Consider the following 19,328-nt stretch of genomic DNA (forward strand, 5'->3'; position numbering starts at 1 on the left):
CTCTGGTGGTCAATTGGATACGTTGTGTGATAGACGGGAAACTCTGTCTGTTCCTTCCTAACCCTCGTTTGCAGCTGCTGTTGCTAACTCAATGGCTAGTACCTCCTTCTCTAGTGAATAAGAGTTCAAAGTTCATACCATTCGCGACCAAAGCTCACGCTGATGTTGGCTTCGTTCTGTAGTTATTATCTGAACCATTCTGACATCGGACCGTCATCCTCACATCCTCGGAACAGGAGGTTACATTTTCGTCACGTCTTTATATAGTGGAGCGAGAAGGGTGTGTCTGAAAAGTTTTATAAACCATGTCCCTTCACAGGGGCGGGCCACTGATTGAGCAGAGCCCTAACCTTATGAAAACCCAATTCTCACATTTTATAAGCTAAAAATCACATTTCATCCCATCACGAATCATTTCATATTCAAACATTTAAATTGAACAATTCCATGTGAATCCGATAACTCTGATGTGTAGACTTTCCACTGTAGAATGTATGTCCTCTTATCATTGATGAGAATGTCTCAGATGACAACCGAACTGACATCATATTCATTAAGTACCACTGCATATGTTCAATTGGTCGGATTACCAGAATATAGTTCATTTCCCCCCAACTTCTGATGTTCCCAGAATCTCTATGTTAACCAAGGGGTTTGCAAATGTAACATCAGTAGGTTAGAGAGAGGAAAAGGGGATGAAGAGGTATTTATGACTGTCATAAACCTACCCCCAGGCCAACGTCATTACAGGACCCATGGTTAATCACTCCAGACACACATTCCTCTGGGGTGGTGTGTGTGTGAGACACTGGCCTCATCTCAGCAGCCTGCCTGTATACCCGCCACACTTTCTTCCAACACACCTATGACAAGCCTCTTGCAACACACTTTCTCCTCCTATAGACCAAACAATGTCACATAACCTTGTTGTTAAACACACTTTACACCAAACAATGTCACATAACCTTGTTGTTAAACACACTTTACACCAAACAATGTCACATAACCTTGTTGTTAAACACACTTTACACCAAACAATGTCACATAACCTTGTTGTTAAACACACTTTACACCAAACAATGTCACTGACCCTTGTTGTTAAACACACTTTACACCAAACAATGTCACTGACCCTTGTTGTTAAACACACTTTACACCAAACAATGTCACAGATTCTTGTTAATAAACACACTTTAGACCAAAACAGGGCTGTCCCCGACGAAGAAAAAGCATCGGTCGACCAAAAGTTCTGTTCCTTTGACCAATCGATTGGTAGAAATGTTTAAAAGTATTTTTCTATATATAGTCATACCCTATGTGTTTTAATCAAATCAACTATGTATACACATTGAGCTTGTCTGATGCTTTAATAAGCACACTGTTTGATTACATGAGACAGAAATGACTCAAGAGATAACCAGAGATCAAGATAACCACAAGAAAAAACCTTAACCTGCTCCTACTGACTTTCAGAGATTCTGCCGTTACTCTCCTGAAGTTGCCGGTAGTAGGCTACACGAGGAGTCGGCAAGCTTTCTCATGTGGAATGCAAATTTATCTTACCATTTCTACCGATCTGAGTTCCAGTTATAGTTTTCATGTGCACATTTTCGTGGAAAAGTTTGTAAGGGTTCTCGTACTCTTCTGAGGAGGAGTAGCGAGAAGGATCGGAGGACCAATGCGCGGCGTGGTAAGTGTCCATAATGTTTAATCAAAACACAACAGAACACTGGAACAAAACAATAAACGTGAATAAACTAAACAGTCCCGTGTGGCAACAAGCACTGACACGGAAGACAAACACCCACAACTCAAGTGAAACCAGGCTACCTAAGTATGATTCTCAATTAGGGACAACGATTGACAGCTGCCTCGGATTGAGAACCATACTGGGCTGAACACAGAAATCCCAAATTATAGAAAAACGAACATAGACTGCCCACCCAACTCATGCCCTGACCATACTAAAACAAAGGTATAATAACAGAACTAAGGTCAGAACGTGACACAGTTCAATTTCTAATAACGTCATCATATCTCAAAATCATTTTCATGGGATTAATCAACATTCTATCCAAATCTAAATGAAATTGATACAAACCTAAAAAGTAACTTCCATTGCCAACTATGTAAAAATAGCCTACATAAAGCCAACAAATAAAAACATTGCAGCCTGCAGGTAGAAAATATCTTGATAAAAAATAAATATCCTATAAATCACATTGGCTACACATGGCCTCTCTGCAATAACTTGAAACATTATTTCAACTATCAACTTGGTCCAGGCCTGAAGCTGGTGCTAGCAAACATACAGCATTGTTTAAAATACTCTGGGCCCTCAGTGTTTCCCCTGCCAGTGAGCTCTGGACAGACACAACTGTCGGCTATTTGTGCAAGGGATAGTAAGTAATCAGGAAGCCTGTTTTGTGATGTTTCCACTTGATCAGAGCATGACATTTTTCCCTTTCACGCTGAGTGGTTATCAAAAGAAAGAGAGCTGGAAAGATTTTTTAAATACATGTCTTTCTCAACGGCTATAAAAATAGACTTACGTTTGCTTGAGGTGAAGAAAACATCACTTTGAGAAGCTCCACAGGTCATTAGTGGTGGTGCGTTAAGCTAATCCCCAAAACTATCAGACCCCCAAATGGGCATATTTATATGCCTAAATTTGCACGCACACCTACTTCTATGTGTAATCAGGTGCCCATTCTTAATCAACATTTACAGTAGCACTCCAAACAGAAGACAATGACTAAATTGACAAAACTCGTGAATGGAATGTAATCAAACAAAACCTGTTTCTCACACACGTAGCATAGGTTGTGCACTCCGCAAACAACGTGTCCACTGACAACGAGAACGGTAAAAGACTGGAATAAAATTATATTGAATGCATTAATAAACCTTGACGTAACCAAAAACATTGCAGATAAGAAAGTACAGAAATTAACAGTAAATGTACTACTACTACTATATGTCACACAATGAAGTCATGAAACAATGAATGTGCACAAATGGGCGGGAGAGAGCACATTCTGGAGAGAGACGTGCATTGTGCAGCCACAAAAAAGGGGGAGGCAGCATCATGTTGTGGGGATGCATTGCTGCAGTAGGGACTGGTGCTTTTCACAAAATAGATGGCATCATGAGGTAGGAAAATTATGTAGATATATTGAAGCAACATCTCAAGACATCAGTCAGGAGGTCAAAGCTTGGTCACAAATGGTGCTTCCAAATGGACAATGACCCCAAGCATACTTCCAAAGTTGTGGAAAATTGGCTTAAGGACAACAAAGTCAATGTATTTGAGTTGTAAGGTTCTGGGTGTCGTGAGTGGAAAGTCAGGCGCAGGAAACAGAGAGTTTCATATAGTGCTCTTTTAATGCACACACGGTGAACAACGACCCCCCCACGAAACACTGGGTGCTCAAAACAAATGCCCCAGACACGGGGACGAAAACTGTCCAGCAAATTCCACGAACATAAACCAACACGTTCGTCTACACCAAACACAAAGGTTACAATAATTAATCCCGCACAAAGAAACAGGCGGGCCGGCTGACTAATAAAGACCAACTAATTACCACAAACTCATAACAGGTGTAACCAATAAACACACAAGGAGGGGGGGGGGAGAATCAGTGGCAGCTAGTCGGCCAGCGACGACGACCCGAACGGGAAGGGGAGCCACCCGAACGGGAAGGGGAGCCACCCAAACGGGAAGGGGAGCCATCCGAACGGGAAGGGGAGCCACCCGAACGGGAAGGGGAGCCACCCGAACGGGAAGGGGAGCCACCCGAACGGGAAGGGGAGCCACCCGAACGGGAAGGGGAGCCACCCGAACGGGAAGGGGAGCCACCCGAACGGGAAGGGGAGCCACCCGAACGGGAAGGGGAGCCACCCGAACGGGAAGGGGAGCCACCTTCGGTCTGAGTCGTGACAGGAGTGGCCATCACAAAGCCCTGACCTCAATCCGATAGAACATTTGTGGGCAGAACTGAAAAAGCGTGCACGAGCAAGGAGGCCTATAAACCTGACTCAGTTACACCAATTCTGTCAGGAGGAATGGGCCAAAAATCACCCAACTTATTGTGGGAAGCTTGTGGAAGACTACCTGAAACGTTTGGCCCAAGTTAAACCATTTAAAGGCAATGCTACCAAATACTAATTGAGTGTATGTAAACTTCTGACCCACTGGGAATGTGATGAAAGAAATAAAAAATTTAACAAATCACATTCTACTATTATTCTGACATTTCACATTCTTAAAATAAAGTGGTGATCCTAACTGACCTAAGAGAGGGAATTTTTACTAGGATTAAGTGTCAGGAATTGAGTTAACTCAGAAAAACTGAGTTAAAATGTATTTGGCTAAGGTGTATGTAAACTTCCGACTTCAACTGTATATACGTGTGTGTGTGTGTGTGTGTGTGTGTGTATATACACAGTGCCGAAGGAAAGTATTCAGACCACATGACTTTATTCACATTTTGTTACGCTACAGCCTTATTCTAAAATTGATGAAATAAATAAAAAATATACACACAACACCCCATAATGACAAAGTGAAAACAGGTTCTTATAAATGTTTGCAAATGTATTAAAACATTTTTTTTAATACCTTCGACTCAAATTTGAGCTCAGGTGCATCCTGTTTGCATTGATTATCCTTGAGATGTTACTACAACTTGATTGGAGTCCACCTGTGGTAATTTCAATTGATTTGACATGACTTGGAAAGGCACACAACTGTCTATGTAAGGTTCCACTGTTGACAGTGCATGTCAGAACAAAAACCAAGCCATGAGGTGGAAGGACTTGTCTGTAGAGTTACGAGACAGGATTGTGTCGAGGCACAGATCTGGGGAAGGGTACCACAACATTTCTGCAGAAGAACAAAATGGCCTCCATCATTCTTAAATGCAATAAGTTTGGAACCACCAATTCTCTTCCTAGAGCTGGCAGCCCGGTCAAACTGAGCAATTGGGGGAGAAGGGCCTTGGTCAGGGAGCTGACCAAGAAGCCCATGGTCACTCTTACAGAGCTCCAGAGTTCCTCTGTGGAGATTGGAGAACCTTCCAGAAGAACAACCATCTCCGCAGCACTTCACCAATCAGGCCTTGATGGTAGAGTGGCCAGACTGATGAAACAAGATTTTCTGGTCTGATGAAACCAAGATGAACTCTTTGGCCTGAATGCCAATTGTCACGTCTGGAGGAAACCTGGCACCATCCCTATGGCACCATCCCTACAGCAAAGCAGGGTGGTGGCTGCATCACGCTGTTGGGGATGTTTTTCAGCGACAGGGACTGGGAGACTAGTCAGGATTGAGGAAAAGATTAATGGAGCAAAGTACAGAGAGATCCTTGGTGAAAACCTGCTCCAGAGCGCTCAGGGCCTCAGACAGGACAACGCAGCCAGAGCCCAGACTTGAACCCCATCTAACATCTCTGGAGAGACCTGAAAATACCTGTGCAGCAATGCTGCCCATCCAACCTGACAGAGCTTGGGAGGATCTACATAGAAGAATGGGAGAAACTCCTCAAATACCGGTGTGCCAAGCTTGTAGCGTCACACCCAAGAAGACTCGATACTGTAATCCCTGCCAAAGGTGCTTCAACAAAGTACTGAATAAAGGGTCTGAATACCTTTGTAAATGTAATATTTCTGTATTTTTTTATACGTATATATTTTTTATGAATTTTAGAATACGTAACAAAATGTGGAAAAAGTCAATGGGTCTGAATACGTTCTGAAGGCACTGTGTGTGTGTATATATGTGTGTATATATACTGTATGTATTCTAAAATTTAAAAGAATATATATATATATCAAAAAATACAGAAATATTACATTTACAAAGGTATTCAGACCCTTTACTCAGTATATATATATATATATATATATATATATATATATATATATATATACACACACACACACACACACACACATATATACACACACACAGTGCCTTCAGAAAGTATTCTGACCCCTCCACTTTTCCCTCATTTTGTTACGTTACAGCCTTATTCTAAAATGGATGAAATAAAAAAAATCCTCAATCTACACACAATATCCCCATAATGCCAAAGCAAAAACAGGTTCAGAAATGTTTTAATATTTATAAAAACTAAAAAAACAAATACCTTATTTACATAAGTTTTCAGACCCTTTGCTATTTGAATGGTTATTTGTAAAAACCAAATAGTCTGAAAAATTGTATTTGACAGGATTTTCAAACACTTATTTCGAATATCTGGGTTAAATGCAGAGGTGGGACCAAGTCATTGTTTTACAAGTCACAAGTAAGTCTCAAATCTTAGCACTCAAGTCCAAAGTCAATTCTCAAGTCAAGACCGACAAGTCTCAAGTCCTAAACTTTGAGTCCTAAACAAGTCATAATGTGCTCTTCACCAAATTTAATATAATTTCATATTTTTTACAAGAGTAATAGTTTGTATATTCCATTTACGCAAATCATGAATGTTACGTTAGCCTACATGCTACACTAGCAAAGTTATATATAGCTGTCGGCTATATTAGCCACGACTTACCGTTCTTTGTGCAGCTTCAAGTGTCCAACGAAGTTGGAAGTTGTAGCGCCTCCGTCTGTAATTTTCTTCCAGCTTATTTCTTTATATCCGAAAATAGTAATTTTGGGTATCATCTTTCCAAGGGCTCCATTTGAATTCACCCGCCGACGGTCCTCTGCACAGCCACACGCAATTTTTCCTCAGATGGCACAAATTGATTGGCTGATATCCAATTCAAACTGTAATCCGTTAAATGAAGAGTTTATGCGCCCTTTTCCCCTTTTATCCCATCCCCCTTTCTGCCTCTTCCCCCTTTTCCTCACGCTTTCTACCTCTTTCCCCTTTATCGCTCTCCCTCTCTGCCCCTTCTCTCTCCTCCCCCTTTCCCCTTTCATCTCGTCCCCCTTTCCACTTCTCTCTCGTCCCCCTTTCCCCTTCCATCTCGTCCCCCTTTTCCCTTCCTTCCCTCGTCCCCCTTTTCCCTTCCCTCTCGTCCCCCTTTCCCCTTCCCTCTCGTCCCCCTTTCCACTTCTCTTGCGTCCCCCATTCCCCTTCTCTCTCTCGTCCCCCTTTCCCCTTCTCTCTCGTCCCCCTTTCCCCTTCCCTCTCGTCCCCCTTTCCACTTCTCTCTCTTCCCCCTTTCCCCTTCCCTCTCTTCCCCCTTTCCCCTTCCCTCTCTTCCCCCTTTCCCCTTCCCTCTCGTCCCCCTTTCCCCTTCTCTCTCGTCTCCCTTTCCTCTTCTCTCTCGTTCCCCTTTCCACTTCTCTCTCGTCCTCCTTTCCCCTTCTCTCTCGTCCCCTCTTTCCCCTTTCCCTTCTCTCATCCCCCTTTTCCCCTCTCTCCCTCTCCCATCCCCCTTTCCCCTTCTCTCCCATCCCCCTTTCCCTCCCGCTTTCTGCCTCTCACCCCTTTCTCCCCCTTCTCTCTCTCTGCCCCATCTCTCTCGTCCCCTTTTCCCCTCCTCTCCCGTTCCCCCCTCTCCCGTCCCTCTCCTCCCGACCCCTTTCTCTCCCTCCCCCCTTCTCTCCCTCCTCCTTTCCTCTGCAGGGATTAGCCCCCTGCCAAGCCACGGAGAGGGATTCTATTGTAAATGATTCATCAAGTTTATCACACCACAAAGACCTGCCGCACACTACCAGAGGGAAAGCCATGAAATGCATTCTTCAGACAAGGCCCACTGGCAGAAACCCAGCAGAGGGTAAGAAGGGACAGGGAGAATTGGCCATTAGGGAAAAAGAGGAGGCAATAGTGCCAAGTACAGGCCCATTGAGGAAGAAAATTGAGGAAGGAAAGTACAGTGGAGACCCGGGAGGAGAGTTTATACTGGGTGCTGAGCTGTGAGGGAATGGTTGGGTGAATGAGACACAATGATAGAGAGAGCGAGAGAAAGGGGGAACAAGATAAGTGGCAATGGTGTAAGTCCCTACCAGCCAGGAACCCGAGAGGATGGAGGATAGCAACTCATACTATGAGTGTACAGGGAGTGGGGGAGTAGACAGCAAACAACCCTTAAATATGAGACAAAATGCAGAGAGGAAGAAAGAAAAAATGGAGTGAGGAGGAAGATGAGAGAGGAGGAAGACAAAATGGAGCAAGGTGGAAGGGGAGAGAGGAGGAAGACAAAATGGAGCGAGGTGGAAGGGGAGGAAGACAAAATGGAGCGAGGAGGAAGGGAGAGAGAAGGAAGACAAAATGGAGCGAGGAGGAAGGGGAGAGAGAAGGAAGACAAAATGGAGCGAGGTGGAAGGGAGGGAGGAGGAAGACAAAATGGAGCGAGGTGGAAGGGGAGGAAGACAAAATGGAGTGAGGAGGAAGGGAGAGAGAAGGAAGACAAAATGGAGCGAGGTGGAAGGGAGGGAGGAGGAAGACAAAATGGAGCGAGGGGGATGGGAGAGGAGGAAGACAAAATTGAGCAAGGTGGAAGGGGAGAGAGGAGGAAGACAAAATGGAGCGACGTGGAAGGGGAGGAAGACAAAATGGGGCGAGGAAGAAGGGAGAGGAGGAAGACAAAATGGAGTGAGGAGGAAGGGAGAGAGGAGGAAGACAAAATGGAGCGAGGTGGAAGGGAGAGAGAAGGAAGACAAAATGGAGCGAGGTGGAAGGGAGGGAGGAGGAAGACAAAATGGAGCGAGGAGGAAGGGAGAGAGAAGGAAGACAAAATGGAGCGAGGTGGAAGGGAGAGAGGAAGACAAAATGGAGCGAGGAAGAAGGGAAAGAGAGGAGGAAGACAAAATGGAGCGAGGTGGAAGGAGGAAGACAAAATGGAGAGGAAGAAGGGAAAGAGAAGGAAGACAAAATGGAGCGAGGAGGAAGAGGAGAGAGGAGGAAGACAAAATGGAGCGAGGTGGAAGAGGAGGAAGAGAAAATGGAGCGAGGAGGAAGGGAGAGAGAAGGAAGACAAAATGGAGCGAGGAGGAAGGGAGAGAGAAGAAAGACAAAATGGAGCGAGGTGGAAGGGAGGGAGGAGGAAGACAAAATGGAGCGAGGGGGATGGGAGAGGAGGAAGACAAAATTGAGTAAGGTGGAAGGGGAGAGAGGAGGAAGACAAAATGGAGCGAGGGGGATGGGAGAGGAGGAAGACAAAATTGAGCAAGGTGGAAGGGGAGAGAGGAGGAAGACAAAATGGAGCGACGTGGAAGAGGAGAGAGAAGGAAGACAAAATGGAGCGAGGTGGAAGGGAGAGAGAAGGAAGACAAAATGGAGAGAGGAGGAAGGGGAGGAAGACAAAATGGAGCGAGGTGGAAGGGAGAGAGAAGAAAGACAAAATGGAGCGAGGAGGAAGGGGAGAGAGGAGGAAGACAAAATGGAGAGAGGTGGAAGGGGAGGAAGACAAAATGGAGCGAGGTGGAAGGGAGAGAGAAGAAAGACAAAATGGAGCGAGGAGGAAGGGGAGAGAGGAGGAAGCCAAACTGGAGAGAGGAGGAAGGGGAGAGAGGAGGAAGACAAAATGGAGCGAGGTGGAAGAGGAGAGAGGAGGAAGACAAAATGGAGAGAGGAAGAAGGGAGGGAGGAGGAAGACAAAATGGAGTGAGGAGGAAGGGGAGAGAGGAGGAAGACAAAATGGAGTGAAGAGGAAGGGAGGGAGGAGGAAGACAAAATGGAGTGAGGAGGAAGGGGAGAGGCAATATCACCCACTGCATTGGCCAGAGCGAGAGACTCATGGTATACACCAGACTGAGGGCAGGAGCTCACAATTTCTGCATGGGGAATAGACAAGCAGCAGAGCCACTCTAAACGCCAGCTCCATTGTATTTCTTCAGTGGCCGCCACTGAAAAGCCTCTTCATCTTGGCTCCTGTTCAGCATGCATGCAAGCAATGTCAGCTAGTTATCTGGGACCCGCAGATATGATCCATTCACTACATTTCCACTTCCCACGTCATAAAAACAAAATCTATGTTATGTTATAATGTTGAATTAATGTGTTAAACTGATTGTATTTGCAAAAAGTAATTAAAGGGAATTTCGTATTTTTAACATAAATCTTTTAACATAAATCCAATGACATGACTGACATTTTGTGTTGATTTCATGTTAAATTCACATTAGTTGGCAACTCAACCAAATGTAAATCAAAACTAGATGTTGAAATGGCATCTGTGCCCAGTGGGTAGTCTTCTCTTACCACTTTCTCCCTCTCTTTAAAGTGGGATACAGATACAATTTGTTTTGCCAGTGAAAAATTGATAATCTATATATATATATATGCCATTTAGCAGACGCTTTTATCCAAAGCGACTACAGTCATGTGTGCATACATTCTACGTATGGGTGGTCCCGGGGATCGAACCCACTACCCTGGCGTTACAAGCGCCATGCTACAAGCGCCATGCTCTACCAACTGAGCTACAGAAGGACCACAATCTCATAATTTTTATGCAGGCATGGGGCATCTTGGGGGGCATGAGCATTTTCGCAAATATCATCTTTACAAAAGCTGTCGCAAGTTCATGCCAAGGTGAGGGTGAGTGTACTTGGATGCTAGTGTTTGTGTTCTTGCATGTGTTTCAGTGCTCTTGCATGTGTGTGTGTGCGCGTGCGTGCGTGTGTGTGTGTGTGTGTGTGTGTGTGTGTGTGTGTGTGTGTGTGTGTGTGTGTGTGTGTGTGTGTGTGTGTGTGTGTGTGTGTGTGTGTGTGTGTGTGTGTGTGTGTGTGTGTGTGTGTGTGTGTGTTTTTGTTTAACTATCCTTGTGGGGACCAGGGGTCCTTACAAGGATAGTAAAACAAGGAAAATTGGGGACATTTTGCCAGTCCTCACAAGGAAAAAGACTATTATAGGGTTAGGTTTAGGGTTATGGTCACAATTAGTGTTAGAAGTAGGGTTAGGAGTTAGAGTTAGGAGTTAGGGTGAGATATAGTTTTAGGGTAAGGGTTTATGGTTAGGGTTAAGGCTTATATTTAGGGTTGGGGAAATTAGGATTTTGGATGGGAATCAATTCTTTGGTCCCCAAAAGTATAGCAATACAAAACTGTGTGTGTGAGAGAGAGGTCTGGCTGGCACTTGATGAAGCTACATTTATCAAACATGAAGGATAATGAAATGTGCAGTCATCAATCACCTGAAAGATGTAACGCTAGTCTCCCCTCAGTCTAATTACATTTGGGCCTGCTGATGTATTAAATGAGACCCAAACAACTTTGGCAATTAAAGCACATTTTTTCTTCCTCACTTCCCGAGTGACAAACCTCACCACGGCTTCACCATAGCATACCTCGTCTGGGCATGTTACACTGGGCCATACACACAGTAATATAGAAGACCTATGATCCTGACAGACTGCGATTGGGAGCAGGCGGTCAGACACAAACATTCGGTATTAATTATATTTTTGGCCCCGTAGATTATTTGGAAACGATCGTCTTTAAGCTTTGCATGCGTTAGCCCAGACTGACTTATTTTATTAATAGTACATATTTGTCTCATTATTCACAGAATCTCAGAATTCACTGCTTCAAGTTTAGTAGCCTACCTCTCCTCTCCTAGTTGGGAGAGTGAGGTAAAGTGCACCCTTTATGTGTTGTGACAATATAATAGAGTAGGCATGCATAGGCGGAGAATCACCAGCCAGTTATCTTTCCAAGGTTTACTACAGTGTCTGTAAATAAATATTGAGAGAGGAGGGTACTCAACCAACACGAGTTGAGGTGCAATCAAAAAACATTTATCATCATTGAAAAGGCACAACGTGCACATAGACTACCATGGTGAGCGAGCGTTGTGCCTTTTCATTTTCAATAAATATCGATTAATAATTTATTTGTCTCTGCCTGCAAATCGTCCTCCTAAAAAGTTGGGTTATATACTATATACAAAATGAGGCTCAAGAGAAAAGTCCGCTCTCATCATTCCTGCTACTTCAAGTTCAGTAGCCATACATGCAAGATCAGGTGTGTGTGGTCTCAATTAAACAGAGTAGGCTATAGCTCAGGGGTACAAACTAGAGGTTACGATTATGATTTTTCAAAGCCGATACCGATTAAATCGGCAGATTTTTTATATATATATATATTTAATAATGACAAATACAACAATACTGAATAAACACTCATTTTAACTTCATATAATACGTAAATAAAATCTATTAGGTCTCAAATAAATAATGAAACATGTTAAATTTGGTTTAAATAATGCAAAAACACAGTGTTGGAGAAGAAAGTAAAAGTGCAATATGTGCCATGTAAAAAAGCTAATGTTTAAGTTCCTTGCTCAGAACATGAGAACATATTAAAGCTGGTGGTTCAATATTCCCAGTTCTTCAATATTCCCAGTTAAGTTGTAGGTTGTAGTTATTACAGGAATTATGACGCGTCGACTATTTCTCTCTATACCATTTGTATTTCATATACCTTTGACTATTGTATGTTCTTATAAGCACTTTAGTATTTCCCGCCTAATCTCGGGAGTTGATAGGCTTGAAGTCATTAACAGTGCAGTGCATCAAGCATTGCTAAGAGTTGCTTGAACACGCAGTAAAGTGCTGTTTGAATGAATGCTTACGAGCCAGCTGCTGCCTACCATTGCTCAGTCAGACTGCTCTATCAAATCATAGATGTAATTATAATATAATAATCACACAAATATGAGCCTTTGGTCATTAATATGGTCAGATCCAGAAACTATAATTTCAAAAACAAAACATTTGTTCTTTCAGTGAAATACGGAACAGTTCCGTATTTTATGGAACGGGTGGCATTCCTAAGTCTAAATATTGCTGTTACATTGCACAACCTTCAATGTTATGTCATAATTATGTAAAATTCGGTTTTCACACAATTTGCAACGAGCCAGGCAGCCCAAACTGTTGCATATACCCTAACTCTGCTTGCACTGGACGCAAGAGAAGAGACAACATTTCCATATTTGCCTGCTAACGTGAATTTCTTTTAACTAAATATGTTTAAAAAAATATATACTTTGGTGTATTGATTTTAAGAAAGGCATTGATGTTTATGGTCAGGTACATTTGTGCAAAGATTGTGCTTTTTTCGGCAATGCACTTTTGTTAAATCATCAACCGTTTGGGGAAGTTGAAGTAGGCTGTGATTCGATGATAAATTAACAGGCACCACATTGATTATATGCAATGCAGGACAAGCTAGTTAACCTAGTAATATCATCAACCATGTGTAGTTCACTAGTGATTATGTGAAGATTGATTGTTTTTTATAAGTTCAGTTTAAATGCTAGCTAGCAACTTACCTTGGCTCCTTGCAGCCACAAGGTCCTTTTGACGCTGCACTCGCGTAACAGGTGGTCAGTCTGCCACTCAGTTTCCTCGTGGATTGCAATGTAATCGGCCATAATCGGCATCCAAAAAGGACGATTCCCGATTGTTATGAAAACTTGAAATCGGCCCGAGTTAATCGGCCATGCTGATTAATCGATCGACCCCTAGTACAAACTCTTTTGACCCACGACCCCATTTAGATATCTCAAAATTCTTGCGACCCCAGCCATGTGAAAACAATTATGTAATTAACAGCCAATATTTTGTTTTAATACAGACGGGAGCACTGAACCCAGCTTTACACATATGAGCTGGTGAAGGGCACCATCACTTGGAACGCTGAAAAATGCAAGGTCAAATCATGATGTGAGTGATCTTCAGGTCAAAAAGTCGGCACTCTAGAAAGATGCCAGAGTTCACGAGTTGGAATTCTTAGTTGGATGACCATTCAAAACTTTTTTCTCCCCAGTCAGAGCGCGTTTTCTTTTCGAGTTCCCAGTTGTCTTGAACGCACTGAATTCGGAGATTTCCCAGTTTCCAGTTGAGAGTTCTCAGTTGTTTTGAATGTGGAATTAATGCTCAGAGGGAGACGGCAGGGTTTTGCCTTAGAGTCAGGAACCAAAACTCCTCCGCAGTGACCCATGAATGCATTCAGTCACATTACAGCTCGATCAATTGTTCAATTTACTTACAGGCATTTCAACTGAGCCAGGATCACAGTCAAATGGATTGGGAAGTAGTTCCCAAATTGCTCTTCCAAGCGTTGGAGGTGAGCAGTCATCACTCGTGTGGGACTTAGAGTGCAGAGGTCTGCCTGCCATAGATGGAAACCCATCTGTGCACACGCCCACCATGGAATGTGTTTTTCATCAATACAGCCACGCAGCACACTGAACATCCTCTATGGAATGTGTTTTTCATCAATACAGCCACGCAGCACACTGAACATCCTCTATGGAATATGTTTTTCATCAATACAGCCAGGCAGCACACTGAACATCCTCTATGGAATGTGTTTTTCATCAATACAGCCAGGCAGCACACTGAACATCCTCTATGGAATGTGTTTTTCATCAATACAGCCAGGCAGCACACTGAACATCCTCTTTGGAATGTGTTTTTCATCAATATAGCCAGGCAGCACACTGAACATCCTCTATGGAATGTGTTTTTCATCAATACAGCCAGGCAGCACACTGAACATCCTCTATGGAATGTGTTTTTCATCAATACAGCCACGCAGCATACTGAACATCCTCTATGGAATGTGTTTTTCATCAATATAGCCAGGCAGCACACTGAACATCCTCTATGGAATGTGTTTTTCATCAATACAGCCAGGCAGCACACTGAACATCCTCTATGGAATGTGTTTTTCATCAATACAGCCACGCAGCACACTGAACATCCTCTATGGAATGTGTTTTTCATCAATACAGCCACGCAGCACACTGAACATCCTCTATGGAATGTGTTTTTCATCAATACGGCCACGCAGCACACTGAACATCCTCTATGGAATGTGTTTTTCATCAATATGGCCACGCAGCACTGAACATCCTCTATGGAATGTGTTTTTCATCAATACAGCCAGGCAGCACACTGAACATCCTCTATGGAATGTGTTTTTCATCAATATAGCCACGTAGCACACTGAACATCCTCTATGGAATGTGTTTTTCATCAATACAGCCAGGCAGCACACTGAACATCCTCTATGGAATGTGTTTTTCATCAATACAGCCAGGCAGCACACTGAACATCCTCTATGGAATGTGTTTTTCATCAATACAGCCACGCAGCACACTGAACATCCTCTATGGAATGTGTTTTTCATCAATATAGCCACGCAGCACACTGAACATCCTCTATGGAATGTGTTTTTCATCAATACAGCCAGGCAGCACACTGAACATCCTCTATGGAATGTGTTTTTCATCAATACAGCCAGGCAGCACACTGAACATCCTCTATGGAATGTGTTTTTCATCAATACAGCCAGGCAGCACACTGAACATCCTCTATGGAATGTGTTTTTCATCAATACAGCCAGGCAGCACACTGAACATCCTCTATGGAATGTGTTTTTCATCAATATAGCCACGCAGCACACTGAACATCCTCTATGGAATGTGTTTTTCATCAATACAGCCAGGCAGCACACTGAACATCCTCTATGGAATGTGTTTTTCATCAATACAGCCACGCAGCACACTGAACATCCTCTATGGAATGTGTTTTTCATCAATACAGCCAGGAAGCACACTGAACATCCTCTATGGAATGTGTTTTTCATCAATACAGCCAGGCAGCACACTGAACATCCCCTAAGCATTTTCATGCTCGGGAATCGTGAAACAGAACAATATGTCCTCGTGAATAGCAGACCACGACATGTACAGTATAGCGAACAATAGTCAATGCATGGGCATCTCAGCCGCACAGATAACACCCATTTGGAGAGTATGAGCTGACGAGTGTGAGTTGTTCAGTATGAGTTTCCTCTTGATTGCTAAGCAATAGTGGTCCTTCTGTAGCTCAGTTGGTAGAGCATGGCGCTTGTAACGCCAGGGTAGTGGGTTCGATTCCCGGGACCACCCATACGTAGAATGTATGCACACATGCCTGTAAGTCGCTTTGGATAAAAGCGTCTGCTAAATGGCATATATTATTATATTATTATATATTATATATTATTATTATATTATTATATTATTATTATATAATAGCATCAATTATTTGGTTAACAGTGTTATGACAAAGGTATTGATGTGAGTTTCTGTGCCTCTGCCTCCCCACACATTGTTTTCACCATATCAATTGCGGCCGATAATATCAAAATACCTGCAATAGTGTGTGGTTTCATAGCGTAGAGGGCCAAGCCATTCACCATGGGAATTATTCAAGTGCAACGGTCAAGTGCGGCCTTTTCCCATTATATAAGGACACTCTCTGGTTGAATTTTATCTTTTAGATTTGAGTAATTTTTATTTAGATTTTTAAGGTTAAACACAATACAATGATTTTGATATACAAAAACCTATATTATAATACGGTAGTCACCAACCATTTCTGACACCTATACCACTTCCACTAACAGATACCACTTCCACTAACAGATACCACTTCCACTAACAGATACAACTTCCACTAACATATACTACTTCCACTAACAGATACCTATACCGCTTCCACTAACAGATACCACTTCAACTAACAGATACCACTTCCACTAACATACTACTTCCACTAACAGATACCTATACCGCTTCCACTAACAGATACCACTTCAACTAACAGATACCACTTCCACTAACATATACTACTTCCACTAACAGATACCTATACCACTTCCACTAACAGATACCACTTCCACTAACAGATACCACTTCCACTAACAGATACCACTTCCACTAACAGATACCACTTCCACTAACAGATACCACTTCCACTAACAGATACCACTTCCACTAACAGATACCACTTCCACTAACAGATACCACTTCCACTAACAGATACCACTTCCACTAACAGATACCACTTCCACTAACAGATACCACTTCCACTAACAGATACCACTTCCACTAACATATACTACTTCCACTAACAGATACCACTTCCACTAACATATACTACTTCCACTAACAGATACCACTTCCACTAACAGATACCACTTCCACTAACAGATACCACTTCCACTAACAGACACCTATACCACTTCCACTAACAGATACCACTTCCACTAACATATACCACTTCCACTAACAGTTACCACTTCCACTAACAGACACCTATACCACTTCCACTAACAGATACCACTTCCACTAACATATACCACTTCCACTAACAGATACCACTTCCACTAACAGATACCACTTCCACTAACAGATACCACTTCCACTAACAGTTACCACTTCCACTAACAGACACCTATACCACTTCCACTAACAGATACCACTTCCACTAACAGATACCACTTCCACTAACAGATACCACTTCCACTAACAGACACCTATACCACTTCCACTAACAGATACCACTTCCACTAACATATACCACTTCCACTAACAGATACCACTTCCACTAACAGATACCACTTCCACTAACAGTTACCACTTCCACTAACAGATACCACTTCCACTAACAGATACCACTTCCACTAACAGATACCACTTCCACTAACAGATACCACTTCCACGAACAGACACCTATACCACTTCCACTAACAGATACCTATACCACTTCCACTAACAGATACCACTTCCACTAACAGATACCACTTCCACGAACAGACACCTATACCACTTCCACTAACAGATACCACTTCCACTAACAGATACCACTTCCACTAACAGATACCACTTCCACTAACATATACTACTTCCACTAACAGATACCTATACCGCTTCCACTAACAGATACCACTTCAACTAACAGATACCACTTCCACTAACAGATACCACTTCCACTAACAGATACCACTTCCACTAACAGATACCACTTCCACTAACAGATACCACTTCCACTAACAGATACCACTTCCACTAACAGATACCACTTCCACTAACAGATACCACTTCCACTAACAGATACCACTTCCACTAACAGACACCTATACCACTTCCACTAACATATACTACTTCCACTAACAGATACCACTTCCACTAACAGATACCACTTCCACTAACATATACCACTTCCACTAACATATACCACTTCCACTAACAGATACCACTTCCACTAACAGATACCACTTCCACTAACAGATACCACTTCCACTAACAGATACCACTTCCACTAACAGATACCACTTCCACTAACAGATACCACTTCCACTAACAGATACCACTTCCACTAACAGACACCTATACTACTTCCACTAACATATACTACTTCCACTAACAGATACCACTTCCACTAACAGATACCACTTCCACTAACATATACCACTTCCACTAACAGATACCACTTCCACTAACAGATACCACTTCCACTAACAGATACCACTTCCACTAACAGATACCACTTCCACTTCCACTAACATATACTACTTCCACTAACAGATACCACTTCCACTAACAGATACCACTTCCACTAACATATACCACTTCCACTAACATATACCACTTCCACTAACAGATACCACTTCCACTAACATATACCACTTCCACTAACAGATACCACTTCCACTAACATATACCACTTCCACTAACATATACCACTTCCACTAACAGATACCACTTCCACTAACAGATACCACTTCCACTAACATATACCACTTCCACTAACAGATACCACTTCCACTAACAGATACCACTTCCACTAACATATACCACTTCCACTAACAGATACCACTTCCACTAACATATACCACTTCCACTAACAGATACCACTTCCACTAACAGACACCACTTCCACTAACAGATACCACTTCACTAACAGATACCACTTCCACTAACAGATACCACTTCCACTAACAGATACCACTTCCACTAACATATACCACTTCCACTAACAGACACCACTTCCACTAACAGATACCACTTCCACTAACAGACACCACTTCCACTAACAGATACCACTTCCACTAACAGACACCGTGTCCCACAGTGTTATGGAATTGGATTAGTTCTCTCTCTCTCTCCCCCCAGTAAGCTATACACCATGTTCCTGTTTATGTGATGGTGCTTACCATGCGTTATGAGGAAGGTTACGGGTTATGCTTCCTTTGACGTCGTCACCAAAGTGGAGGTAGCCCAGCGTTGCCAAGACAACGTAGAGGACAATGGTCATGCCCATGCCGATGTTCAGAGCCATGGCGAATCGCTTCGGTTCTTTCATCTGGTTCTCTAGAGGAAGAACCTGCCCCCCCACATACACACACACAAATTGTCAGGAATGCTGTATAACAAAAGCAATACAAATCCATTACTATATTGAATAAAAGGTTGGAAACACTGCACCAAATAAACTAAGTACTGAGATCTGAAAAGGCCATGAAAAGATTAAAAGCCTCAGTCTTCTATTGATCTAGTCCCCTTGGAATAGAGAATGATAACATA

The 19,328-nt window shown here is 42.8% G+C and overlaps 1 protein-coding gene across 1 annotated transcript in view; it reads right to left on the reverse strand.

Moving 5' to 3' along the window:
* Positions 1-19,328, reverse strand: part of LOC124004948 (proton-coupled amino acid transporter 4-like) — a 287,665-nt gene that overhangs the window by 220,486 nt on the left and 47,851 nt on the right. The window contains exons 8-9 of the mRNA XM_046313752.1: positions 18,959-19,128; positions 5,464-5,473 (exon numbers count right to left, since the gene is read on the reverse strand). Coding sequence (XP_046169708.1) covers positions 5,464-5,473; positions 18,959-19,128 — 180 coding nt within the window. The remainder of the gene's footprint in view (positions 1-5,463; positions 5,474-18,958; positions 19,129-19,328) is intronic.

This window comes from Oncorhynchus gorbuscha, linkage group LG19 (assembly GCF_021184085.1).
Source record: "Oncorhynchus gorbuscha isolate QuinsamMale2020 ecotype Even-year linkage group LG19, OgorEven_v1.0, whole genome shotgun sequence".
Lineage (NCBI taxonomy): Eukaryota > Metazoa > Chordata > Actinopteri > Salmoniformes > Salmonidae > Oncorhynchus > Oncorhynchus gorbuscha.